Source organism: Oncorhynchus nerka, linkage group LG12 (assembly GCF_034236695.1).
Source record: "Oncorhynchus nerka isolate Pitt River linkage group LG12, Oner_Uvic_2.0, whole genome shotgun sequence".
Classification (NCBI taxonomy): Eukaryota; Metazoa; Chordata; class Actinopteri; order Salmoniformes; family Salmonidae; genus Oncorhynchus; species Oncorhynchus nerka.
The window spans coordinates 80,489,224-80,502,423 of record NC_088407.1 but is presented as its reverse complement, the minus strand read 5'-3'; the positions used below and the strand labels follow the sequence as shown (position 1 = coordinate 80,502,423).

The 13,200-nt window shown below is 48.5% G+C and overlaps 1 protein-coding gene across 3 annotated transcripts in view; it reads left to right on the top strand.

Moving 5' to 3' along the window:
• The window catches only part of LOC115138777 (guanine nucleotide-binding protein G(I)/G(S)/G(O) subunit gamma-2), a 32,787-nt gene that overhangs the window by 13,959 nt on the left and 5,628 nt on the right, over window positions 1-13,200 (top strand). For all 3 annotated transcript variants that reach the window (XM_029675988.2, XM_065025864.1, XM_029675987.2), the window contains one exon: window positions 11,055-11,176. In XM_029675988.2, the coding sequence (XP_029531848.1) occupies window positions 11,090-11,176 (87 nt within the window). In that variant the 5' untranslated portion in view covers window positions 11,055-11,089. The remainder of the gene's footprint in view (window positions 1-11,054; window positions 11,177-13,200) is intronic.

The window sequence follows — 13,200 nt, the reverse complement described above, 5'->3', positions numbered from 1 at the left end:
AATCCAAGGCACGTTGTAGGGAACAGCATTGGTCTGTCAACAATGCACCTTTTAAAAGCAATGGTTCCGATGTTCACGAACATCACATTCACAGTAAATATTTGAAATGTTGGGTCAAGTGTAAATTGCCTTTAAAAGTCAAAGAGCAATGTGTTTCTCTAAAATCCGCCTTGGACTAAATCGTAACCTAAATCATTATTAACCATCCAACATATAACGAGGCCCCTGGGGGCCTCACCCTCACAATGCTGGTCTTCCTGACACCCATCAGGGGCCAATGTGTAGAAGGCCAGGCATATGACCTCCACTGAGGGGACCCAGGTTATAACAAATTATAAGTATGGAAGATCCAGGTCTGTCTTGAAAAATCTATTTTATATCTCAATAAGACTAAGCTGGTTAAATAAAAATGAATGATATAGTGTCCCAGCCGGGTTAAAGATTATAAAACCCTTCTCACAAATAGGAAAACATCCAACGGACCTCTCTGTGTTATCTCTCTGTAATAATTATAATTATAGTATTCACTAATTCTAGTATAATATTGAATAATATCCAATTATACTATTTAATTTATATATTCAGTAGGCTATTCTTATATTCAGTTCTAGTATTCAGTTCTGCTATTCTAGTATTTACTGTTCAAGGGGAACTGGTTTCATGGTAGAACTCAACTGCCCACCCACCCCATCAGTGTGACACATGCTGGAGTGGTCTCTAGAGTGGTCCTGGAGTAGTCTCTAGAGTGGTCTTGGAGTCGTCTCTAGAGTGGTCCTGGAGTAGTCTCTAGAGTGGTCCTGGAGTAGTCTCTAGAATGGTCCCTAGAGTGGTCCTGGAGTAGTCTCTAGAGTGGTCCTGGAGTAGTCTCTAGAATGGTCCCTAGAGTGGTCCTGGAGTAGTCCCTAGAGTGGTCCTGGAGTGGTCTCTAGAGTGGTCCTGGAGTGGTCCCTAGAGTGGTCCTGGAGTGGTCCCTAGAGTGGTCCTGGAATGGTCCCTAGAGTGGTCCCTAGAGTGGTCCTGGAGTGATCCCTAGAGTGGTCCCTAGAGTGGTCCTGGAATGGTCCCTAGAGTGGTCCTGGAGTGATCCCTAGAGTGGTCCCTAGAGTGGTCCCAGAATAGTCTCTGTTGGTAAATTATTCTGTTGGTACTTCTTCTGTTGGTACCTCCTTCTGTTGGTCCCTCCTTCTGTTGGCACCTTCTTCTGTTGGTACCTCCTTCTGTTGGCACCTCCTTCTGTTGGCACCTTCTTCTGTTGGTACCTCCTTCTGTTGGCACCTCCTTCTGTTGGTACCTCCTTCTGTTAGCACCTCCTTCTGTTAGCACCTCCTTCTGTTAGTACCTCCTTCTGTTACCTCCTTCTGTTAGCACCTCCTTCTGTTAGCACCTCCTTCTGTTAGTACCTCCTTCTGTTGTCACCTCCTTCTGTTGGCACCTCCTTCTGCCCTTCTAGGTCAACTACCAGTCAACCTCTGTAGCCTGTTCTCCTTCACCGCTAGCAAGTACCAGACAAGGTCTATTAGGTGGTTGCTACTTTGTGTGTGTGTGTGTGTGTGTGTGTGTGTGTGTGTGTGTGTGTGTGTGTGTGCGTGTGTGTGAGAACAACCAGAGCAACCAGGGTTGCGTCTGAAATTGTACCCTGTTCCCTATGTAGTGCACTACTGTTGACCAGGGCCCAGGTCAAAATACATGCACTACATAGGGAACAGGCTGCCATTTCTGAAACAGCCCATGTCCCGAGAGCCTTAGACTCAGTAAAAGCCTGTAGTTTACATTACACTGTTGATACAACTTAGCCTGTTTACAGTCACTATAAATCCACTATGGTAGCTGGTCTTTTGCCTCACGGAAATAAATGGCTTTATTTCAACTTCTCCAACTTATTGTGGGGACAATGCAGTTTTTTAATGGAGGAGACAGTGCGTCACATAGACAGTATGAGTTTAATGGAGGAGACAGCACGTCACATAGACAGTATGAGTTTTTTAATGGAGGAGACAGCATGTCACATAGACAGTATGAGTTTAATGGAGGAGACAGCACGTCACATAGACAGTATGAGTTTTTTAATGGAGGAGACAGCACGTCACATAGACAGTATGAGTTTTTTAATGGAGGAGACAGCACGTCACATAGACAGTATGAGTTTAATGGAGGAGACAGCACATCACATAGACAGTATGAGTTTAATGGAGGAGACAACACATCACACAGACAGTATGAGTTTTTTAATGGAGGAGACAGCACGTCACATAGACACCACCTCAGGCTGATCACCTGACCTACTAACACCACCTCAGGCTGATCACCTGACCTACTAACACCACCTCAGGCTGATCACCTGACCTACTAACACCACCTCAGGCTGATCACCTGACCCACTAACACCACCTCAGGCTGATCACCTGACCTACTAACACCACCTCAGGCTGATCACCTGACCTACTAACACCACCTCAGGCTGATCACCTGACCCACTAACACCACCTCATGCTGATCACCTGACCCACTAACACCACCTCAGGCTGACCACATGACCCACTAACACCACCTCCGACTGATCACCTGACCCACTAACACCACCTCATGCTGATCACCTGACCCACTAACACCACCTCAGGCTGACCACCTGACCCACTAACACCACCTCAGACTGACCACCTGACCCACTAACACCACCTCAGACTGACCACCTGACCCACTAACACCACCTCAGGCTGACCACCTGACCCACTAACACCACCTCATGCTGATCACCTGACCCACTAACACCACCTCAGGCTGACATCCTGACCCACTAACACCACCTCAGACTGACCACCTGACCCACTAACACCACCTCAGGCTGACCACCTGACCCACTAACACCACCTCAGGCTGACCACCTGACCCACTAACACCACCTCAGACTGACCACCTGACCCACTAACACCACCTCAGACTGATCACCTGACCCACTAACACCACCTCATGCTGATCACCTGACCCACTAACACCACCTCAGGCTGATCACCTGACCCACTAACACCACCTCAGGCTGATCACCTGACCCCCTAAACACCACCTCAGACTGACCACCTGACCCACTAACACCACCTCAGACTGACCACCTGACCCACTAACACCACCTCAGACTGATCACCTGACCCACTAACACCACCTCAGACTGACCACCTGACCCACTAACACCACCTCAGACTGATCACCTGACCCACTAACACCACCTCAGACTGACCACCTGACCCACTAACACCACCTCAGGCTGACCACCTGACCCGCTAACACCACCTCAGGCTGATCACCTGAACCACTAACACCACCTCAGGCTGATCACCTGACCCACTAACACCACCTCAGGCTGATCACTTGACCCACTAACACCACCTCAGGCTGATCACCTGACCCACTAACACCACCTCCGGCTGAACACCTGACCCGCTAACACCACCTCAGACTGACCACCCGACCCCCTAACACCACCTCAGGCTGATCACCTGAACCACTAACACCACCTCAGGCTGATCACCTGAACCACTAACACCACCTCAGGCTGATCACCTTACCCACTAACACCACCTCAGGCTGATCACCTGACCCACTAACACCACCTCAGGCTGATCACCTGACCCACTAACACCACCTCCGGCTGATCACCTGACCCACTAACACCACCTCAGGCTGATCACCTGACCCACTAACACCACCTCAGGCTGACCACCTGACCCCCTAACACCACCTCAGGCTGATCACCTGAACCACTAACACCACCTCAGGCTGATCACCTGACCCACTAACACCACCTCAGGCTGATCACCTGACCCACTAACACCACAGCCTGCTGTAGCTGCAGCTTACTCATCAGACATACTGAAGTCTGGTCCCTGTTCCTTAGCTGTGTGGTGCCATTTGGGGTGCATGGACTTGAATTAAATACAATTAAATAAAAAAGACTCTGTTACAAAACTTGAACACACAGACCCTCCTCAAACTATAAACCCCGTCACACCACCTATAACATGCAGTTCTATCTGCCAATAATTGTGATCATTTTCAATTGAAATACTCTGAAAAATATTGATAACCTCTATTCTTACTTGTGTAGGGACATGTAGCTCCAAAAAAAAGTTGTATCTCAGTTATCTTAACCTGTCAAAAGTGAATCCCTGCTCTGCAGTTTTGTCTCCTCAGATTTCGGACAATGTCAATTTAAACGGTAGGGATAAAACTTCACCGTTATGAAGAACATAGAGCCTAGTGAAGGTCTGTGGTAACTGGTTAGGTCTGGACCCTGTGGCTGAGGCAGATCAGGTACAGGGTGTAGTCAGGCTGTGACAGCAGTGAAAACTGACCGTGCTACAGGGCTGTCCCTTTTGAGGCATCCACATGGACAGGTGTGATGCTGTGACATGGACAGGTGGGGCGCTGTGACATGGACAGGTGTGATGCTGTGACATGGACAGGTGTGATGCTGTGACATGGACAGGTGTGATGCTGTGACATGGACAGGTGTGATGCTGTGACATGGACAGGTGTGATGCTGTGACATGGACAGGTGTGATGCTGTGACATGGACAGGTGGGGCGCTGTGACATGGACAGGTGGGGTGCTGTGACATGGACCAGTGGGGCGCTGTGACATGGACAGGTGGGGCGCTGTGACATGGACAGGTGGGGCGCTGTGACATGGACAGGTCTGATGCTGTGACATGGACAGGTGGGGCGCTGTGACATGGACAGGTGGGGCGCTGTGACATGGACAGGTGGGGCGCTGTGACATGGACAGGTGTGATGCTGTGACATGGACAGGTGGGGCGCTGTGACATGGACAGGTGTGATGCTGTGACATGGACAGGTGGGGCGCTGTGACATGGACAGGTGTGATGCTGTGACATGGACAGGTGGGGCGCTGTGACATGGACAGGTGTAATGCTGTGACATGGACAGGTGGGGCGCTGTGACATGGACAGGTGGGGCGCTGTGACATGGACAGGTGGGGCGCTGTGACATGGACAGGTGGGGTGCTGTGACATGGACCGGTGGGGCGCTGTGACATGGACAGGTGTGATGCTGTGACATGGACAGGTGGGGCGCTGTGACATGGACAGGTGGGGCGCTGTGACATGGACAGGTGGGGCGCTGTGACATGGACCGGTGGGGCACTGTGACATGGACAGGTGGGGCGCTGTGACATGGACAGGTGGGGCGCTGTGACATGGACAGGTGGGGCGCTGTGACATGGACAGGTGGGGCGCTGTGACATGGACAGGTGGGGCGCTGTGACATGGACAGGTGTGATGCTGTGACATGGACCGGTGGGGCGCTGTGACATGGACAGGTGGGGCGCTGTGACATGGACAGGTGTGATGCTGTGACATGGACCGGTGGGGCGCTGTGACATGGACAGGTGTGATGCTGTGACATGGACAGGTGGGGCGCTGTGACATGGACAGGTGGGGCGCTGTGACATGGACATGTGTGATGCTGTGACATGGACAGGTGTGATGCTGTGACATGGACAGGTGTGATACTATGACATGGACAGGTGGGGCGCTGTGACATGGACAGGTGTGATGCTGTGACATGGACAGGTGTGATGCTGTGACATGGACAGGTGTGATGCTGTGACATGGACAGGTGGGGCGCTGTGACATGGACAGGTGTGATGCTGTGACATGGACAGGTGGGGCGCTGTGACATGGACAGGTGTGATGCTGTGACATGGACAGGTGGGGCGCTGTGACATGGACAGGTGTGATGCTGTGACATGGACAGGTGGGGCGCTGTGACATGGACAGGTGGGCGCTGTGACATGGACAGGTGGGGCGCTGTGACATGGACAGGTGGGGAGCTGTGACATGGACAGGTGGGGCGCTGTGACATGGACAGGTGGGGCGCTGTGACATGGACAGGTGTGATGCTGTGACATGGACAGGTGGGGCGCTGTGACATGGACAGGTGGGCGCTGTGACATGGACAGGTGGGGAGCTGTGACGTGGACAGGTGGGGGCGCTGTGACATGGACAGGTGGGCGCTGTGACATGGACAGGTGGGGCGCTGTGACATGGACAGGTGGGGCGCTGTGACATGGACAGGTGGGGAGCTGTGACGTGGACAGGTGGGGCGCTGTGACATGGACATGTGGGGCGCTGTGACATGGACAGGTGGGGCGCTGTGACATGGACAGGTGGGGCGCTGTGACATGGACAGGTGTGATGCTGTGACATGGACAGGTGGGGAGCTGTGACATGGACCGGTGGGGAGCTGTGACATGGACAGGTGTGATGCTGTGACATGGACAGGTGGGGCGCTGTGACATGGACAGGTGGGGCGCTGTGACATGGACAGGTGGGGCGCTGTGACATGGACAGGTGGGGCGCTGTGACATGGACAGGTAGGGCGCTGTGACATGGACAGGTGGGGAGCTGTGACATGGACAGGTGGGGCGCTGTGACATGGACAGGTGGGGTGCTGTGACATGGACAGGTGTGATGCTGTGACATGGACAGGTGTGATGCTGTGACATGGACAGGTGTGATGCTGTGACATGGACAGGTGTGATGCTGTGACATGGACAGGTGGGGCGCTGTGACATGGACAGGTGTGATGCTGTGACATGGACAGGTGTGATGCTGTGACATGGACAGGTGTGATGCTGTGACATGGACAGGTGTGATGCTGTGACATGGACAGGTGGGGCGCTGTGACATGGACAGGTGGGGAGCTGTGACATGGACAGGTGTGGCGCTGTGACATGGACAGGTAGGGCGCTGTGACATGGACAGGTGTGCCACTGTGGGACATCAATATTGATGTTCCAGCACCACGCAGAAATCTGAGATGAGCGTTTAACCCACTGATCCATCTGATCCCACGGTGAGCCCTACCCTAACCTGCTGCACCATGGGGCTGAAAGGTAGGAGGCCACTGATGGGATTAATCACTAGGGAAAGCTAGTCGGTTACACCGGTACACACACACACACAGACACTTCAACCTCCCTCTTATCAATGTTTTAATCCTGTTTTTAACCGCCCACGCAGAAATGTAATTAGCATAATAACAAAAATCCCCCTATTTCAACTAGATATATCTTCTGTTCTTGTCGGCCTTCCACATCTGCGGTGGAAGGTGGCAGAGCTACAGCGATGTTTGTCAGACCAGGAGACTTCCTGAAAAGTCTGTAGCGTCTGAACGGTTTGGGCTCTACGATGCCCACAAGCCTCACAAAACTCGCCTAAAGGTAACCCAGTACCAAATGACGGAAGTATGGACATACTTTAGTGCCAAAAAAGTGGTTAAATATGGATAGAAACATATTAAAATAACCCTGAGCTATAGGACAGACACTGCAAAATAAGCTTCATTTTATTTGTATTTTACCCCCTTTTTCTCCCAAATGTAAATATTGTCTCATCGCTGGAACTCCACAAAGGGTTCAGGGGGGGGGTGAAGGTCGAGTCAAGCGTCCTCCGAAACATGACCTGCCAAAGCGCGCTTCTTAATACCCACTCGCCAGCCGCACCAATGTGTCAGGAAACACCGTTCACCTGATGACCATGGTCAGCCTGCAGGCGCCCGGCCCGCCACAAGAAGTCCTTAGAACGCAATGAGCCAAGTAAAGCGCCCCTGGTCTAACCCTCCCCTAACCCAGATGATGCTGGACCAATTGTGCACCACCCTATTGGACTCCCGATCACAGCCAGTTGTGATACAGTCCAGGATCGAACCTGGGTCTGTAGTGATGCCTCTAGCCCTGCCAAGCAGTGCCTTAGACCTCTGTGCCTCTCAAGAGGCCCAAATATACTTTATTTGAATAAATGTTTTGACTATCTATTTTGCCATGTATGAATCTGTTATTCAATACATTTCTATGGGCTAATAGGAGTAAGGCCAATGTTTCATTAAATGTTGTACCTACAAGGGTGCTAGAATTCCAAATCAAATAGCTAAACGATCCTTGGTATGACCATCTTAAAACAATTCCATATGTTAGCTTAGTAGAAACCAAGCCCCGGCCCTTAGACTCTAGGCAGTCAGTGTTTTAGATGGTTGCAGTGAGTTTATCCTGTCTTTTTAAGTAGTGCACTATGTATCATGCAAACATCTAGCAACCAAAAGGTTGAGTGTTTGAATCTCATCGTGGACAACTGTAGCACTTTTTAACTACATTTTAGCTACTTTGCAACTACTTAGCATGTTATCTAACCCTTAACCTAACCCTCACCTTAAACCTTTTAGCTAACCCTTCCCCTAACCTTAACCCTTTAACCTGATCCTAATACTAACCCTAACCCATAACCCTAACACCTAGCCTAGCTAACATTAGCCACCTAGCTGACTTTAGTGTTATCCACCTAGCTAACATTAGCCACAACAAATTGGAATCCGTAATATATCCTATGAATTGTAAATCATAATATATCATTATACGAAATGGATGTACATCCACAAATTAATACATACCATACGAAACATTTCATACTAAATGGAGTGCCTCAGATTTACAGAGCATTCAAAAAGTATTCCGATCCCTTGACTTTTTCCACATTGTGTTGTTACAGCCTAATTCTAAAATGGATTTTATTGTTTTTTTCCCCAATCAATCTACACACAATGCCCCATATCTTAAACACGGGGGCCACTCAGGGGTGCTTGTTTAGTCCCCTCCTATACTCCTTGTTCACCAACAACAGCGTGGCCAAGCACAACTCCAACACCATCATTAAGTTTGCTGACGACACAACAGTGGTAGGCCTGATCACCGACAACGATGAGACAGCCTATAGAGAGGAGGTCAGAGGCCAGGCAGTGTGGTGAAAGGACAACAACCTCTCCCTCAATGTGAGCAAGACAAAGGAGCTGATCGTGGACTACAGGAAAAGGAGGGCTGAACAGGCCACCATTCACATCGACTGGGCTGTAGTGGAGCGGGTCGAGAGTTAAGTTCCTTGGTGCCCACATCACCAACAAACTGTCATGGTCCAAACACACCAAGACAGTCGTAAAGAGAGCACGGCAACACCTAATCCCCCTCAGGAGACTGGAAATATTTGGTATGGGTCCCCAGATTCTCAAAAGGTTCTACAGCTGCACAGCAAGCGGTCCCGGAGTGTCAAGTCTAGGTCCAAAAGGCTCCTTAACAGCTTCTACCCCAAAGCCATAAGACTGCTGAATAATTAATCAAATGGCCAACCAGACTATTTGCATTGACTCCCCCCACCCCTTTCTTTTTACTCTGCTGCAACTTGATGTTTATCATCTATGCAAGTCACTTTCCCACTACCTAAATTAAATTGACTAACCTGTACCCCCGCACATTGACTTGGTACACCCTGTATGTAACCTCATACTTGTTATTTTATTGCTATTTTTAGTAGATTATTTACTTTATTTTATTTTGTAAATATTTTCTTAACTCTATTTCTTGAACTGTTAAGGGCTTGTAAGTAAGCATCTCATACACCTGTTGTATTAAGTGACAAATAACATTTGATTTGATTTGAAATTCCAAGAAAAAACTGTTTGTTTTTAACATTTTTGCAAATGTATGTATAATAACACATTTACATTTATAATTGACATAACTATTCAGACCCTTTACTCAGTACTTTGTTGAAGCACCGTTGGCAGCGATTACAGCCTTGAGTCATCTTGGCATGACACAACATAACAACATAAGTTTGAAACACCTGTATTTGGGGAGTTTCTCCCATTCTTCACTGCAGATCCTCTCAAGCTGTCAGGTTGGATGGGGAGCGTCGCTGCACAGCTATTTTCAGGTTTCTCCAGAGATGTTCGATCGGGTTCACTCAAGGACGTTCAGAGACTTGTCCCGAAGCCACTCCTGCGATGTCTTGGCTGTGTGCTTAGGGTCTTTGTCCTGTTGGAAGGTGAACCTTCGCTTCAGTCTAAGGTCCTGAGCGCTCTGGAGCAGATTTTCATCAAGGATCTCCCGTTCATCTTCCCCTCTTTCCCTCGATCCTGACTATTCCTCCAGTCCCTGCTTCTGAAAAACATCCCCCACAGCATGATGCTGCCACCACCATTCTTCACTGTAGGGGTGGTGCAAGGTTTCCTCCAGGCGTGACACTTGGCATTCAGGCCAAAGAGTTCAATCTTGGTCATCAGACCAGAGAATCTGGTTTCTCATGGTCTGAGAGTCCTTTTGGCAAACTCCAAGAGGGCTGTCATGTGCCTTTTACTGATGAGTGGCTTCCGTCTGGCCACTCTACCATTAAGTCCCGATTGTTGGAGTGCTGCATAGATGGTTGTCCTTCTGGAAGGTTCTCCCATCTCCACAGAGGACCTCTGGAGCTCTGTCAGAGTGACCCTCGGGTTCTTGGTCACCTCGATGACCAAGGCCCTTGCTCAGTTTGGCCGGGTGGCCAGCTCTAGGAAGAATCTTGGTAGTTCAAACTTCTTCCATTTAAGAATGATGGAGGCCACTGTTTTCTTGGGGACCTTCAAAGCTGCATAATTGTTTTGGTACCCTTTGCCAGATCTGAGGTTCTACACAATCCTGCCTCGGAGCTCTATGGACAATTCCTTCGACCTCATGGCTTGGTTTTTGCTCTGACATGCACTGTCAACTGTTAGACTTTTTATAGACAGTTGCGTGCCTTTCCAAATCATTTCCAATCAATTGAATTTACCACAGCTGGACTCCAATCAAGTTGTAGAAACATCTCAAGGATGATCAATGGAAACAGAATGCACCTGAGCTCAATTTCGAGTCTGATAGCATAGGGTCTGAATACCTATGTAAATAAGGTATTTTTAACACATTTGCAACAATTTATAAAAACCTGTTTTCACTTTGTCATTTTGGGTTATTGTGTGTATATTGATGAGGATTTTCTTTTATAAAATCCATTTTAGAATAAAGTTGAAAAGTTAAAAAGAATGTGGAAAAAGGGAAGGAGTCTGAATACTTTCCGAATGCACTGTACATACAGAATGATAAGAAATGCTCTGAGACCAGGTTGCCACCCCAGACAGACAGACAAACAGACTAACCTTAAGCTTCAGCCCTAAACCAACCTCTTCTCTTCCCTTCAGACAGCCTATACCAGGCCTAGCTGAGAATCTCTATCATGGCGTCCAACAACACAGCAAGCATCGCCCAGGCCAGGAAACTGGTAGAGCAGCTGAAGATGGAGGCCAACATTGACAGGATAAAGGTGAGGGGGAATTAGGTCTATATCACTGGCCAAGAAGATAAAAAACCTAACAGATACACTATCGGTCAAAGGTTTTAGGACAGCTACTCATTCAAGGGTTTTTCTTTATTTGTACTATTTTATACATTGTAGAATAATAGTGAAGACGTCAAAACTATGAAATAACACATATGGAATCACGTAGTAACGAAAAAAGTGTTAAACAAATCAAAATATATTTTATATTTCAGATTCTTCAAAGTAGCTATCCTTTGCCTTGATAACAGATTTGCACACTCTTGGCATTCTCTCAACCAGCTTCACCTGGAATGCTTTTCCAACAGTCTTGAAGGAGTTCCCACATATGCTGAGCACTTGTTGGCTGCTTTTCCTTCACTCTGCGGTCCGACTCATCCCAAACCATCTCAATTGTTTGAGGTCGGGAGATTGTGGAGGCCAGGTCAACTGATTTAGCACTCCATCACTCTCCTTCTTGATAAAATAGACCTTACACAGCCTGAAGGTGTGTTGTGTCATTGTCCTGTTGAAAAACAAATGATAGTCCCATTAAGCCCAAACCAGCTGGGATGGCGTATCGCTGCAGAATGGTGTGGTAGCCATGCTGGTTAAGTGTGCATTGAATTCTAAATAAAGACAGACAGTGTCACCAGCAAAGCACACCCACACCATAACACCTCCTCCTCCATGCTTTACGGTGGGAAATACACATGCGGAGATCATTCGTTCACCCACACCGCATCTCACAAAGACATGCCGGTTGTATCCAAAAATGTTCCATTTGGACTCCAGACCAAAGGACATATTTCCACCAGTCTGATGTCCATTGCTAGGGTTTCTTGGCCTAAGCAAGTCTCTTTTTCTTATTGGTGTCCTTTAGTAGTGATTTCTTTGCAGCAATTCAACCATGAAGGCCTGATTCTATTGTCAGTCCAAGATGGCGTAGCAGTCGGACATGCTTTTGTCTTGTCTTGTGCCATGTAAATAGTCGGTCTCATCGTTTCTTTTTCGGATATATTTTAATCTCACTTTCCACCTACTATACTTTCCTGCAACCCGCCCCACCCAATGTGGTACGGATCTGCTATTTTTATACGTTATAACTGGAACCTCCATCAGAAGCTAGCCATCAGAAGCTAGCCATCAGAAGCTAGCCAGCAAACTAGCTACTAGCCAGAGGTCACTGTTAACCACGGCTAGCCCCGGCCCGCTAGCTTTCTGAACACCGTGCCTCCCGCTCGCCTAGCATAGTAGCGACTACCAAACGTCTCCCGGACTCACCTATTGCTGCTCATTGGACCCTATAATCACTCGGCTACACATGCCTCTCTCTAATGTCAATATGCCTTGTCTTCTGCTGTTTCGGTTAGTTATTATTTTATTTCACTGTAGAGCCCCTAGTCCAGCTCAACATGCCTTAGATAGCTCTTTTGTCACACACATGGGGAGAACTCACCTGGCTTAGCTAGTGTCTCCAGAGATGCAAGCTCTCTCATTGTCACTCAATGCCTAGGTTTACCCCCACTGTACTCCTACCATATCCTTGTCTGTACATTATGCCCTGAATCTATTCTACCACACCCAGAAATCTGCCCCTTTTATTCTCTGTTACCAACGCACTAGACGACCAGTTCTTATAGCCTTTAGCTGTACCCTCATCATACTCCTCCTCTGTTCCTCTGTGATGCTGGGTCCCTGTAGCCCTCAGCATCACACCTATTCCCCAGGCGCTCTCATTTGTTGACTTCTGTAACTGTAAAAGCCTTGGTTTCATGCATGTCAATATCAGAAGCCTCCTCCCTAAATTTGTTTTATTCACTGCTTTAGCACACTCCGCCAACCCTGGTGTCCTAGTCATGTCTGAATCCTGAATCCTGAATTCTGACATTCCATCCCCAACTACAACATTTTCCGTCAAGATAGAGCTGCCAAAGGGTGCAGAGTTGCAATCTACTGCAGAGATAGCCTGCAGAGTTCTGTCATACTATCCAGGTCTATACCCAAACAGTTCGAGGTTCAGCTTTGAA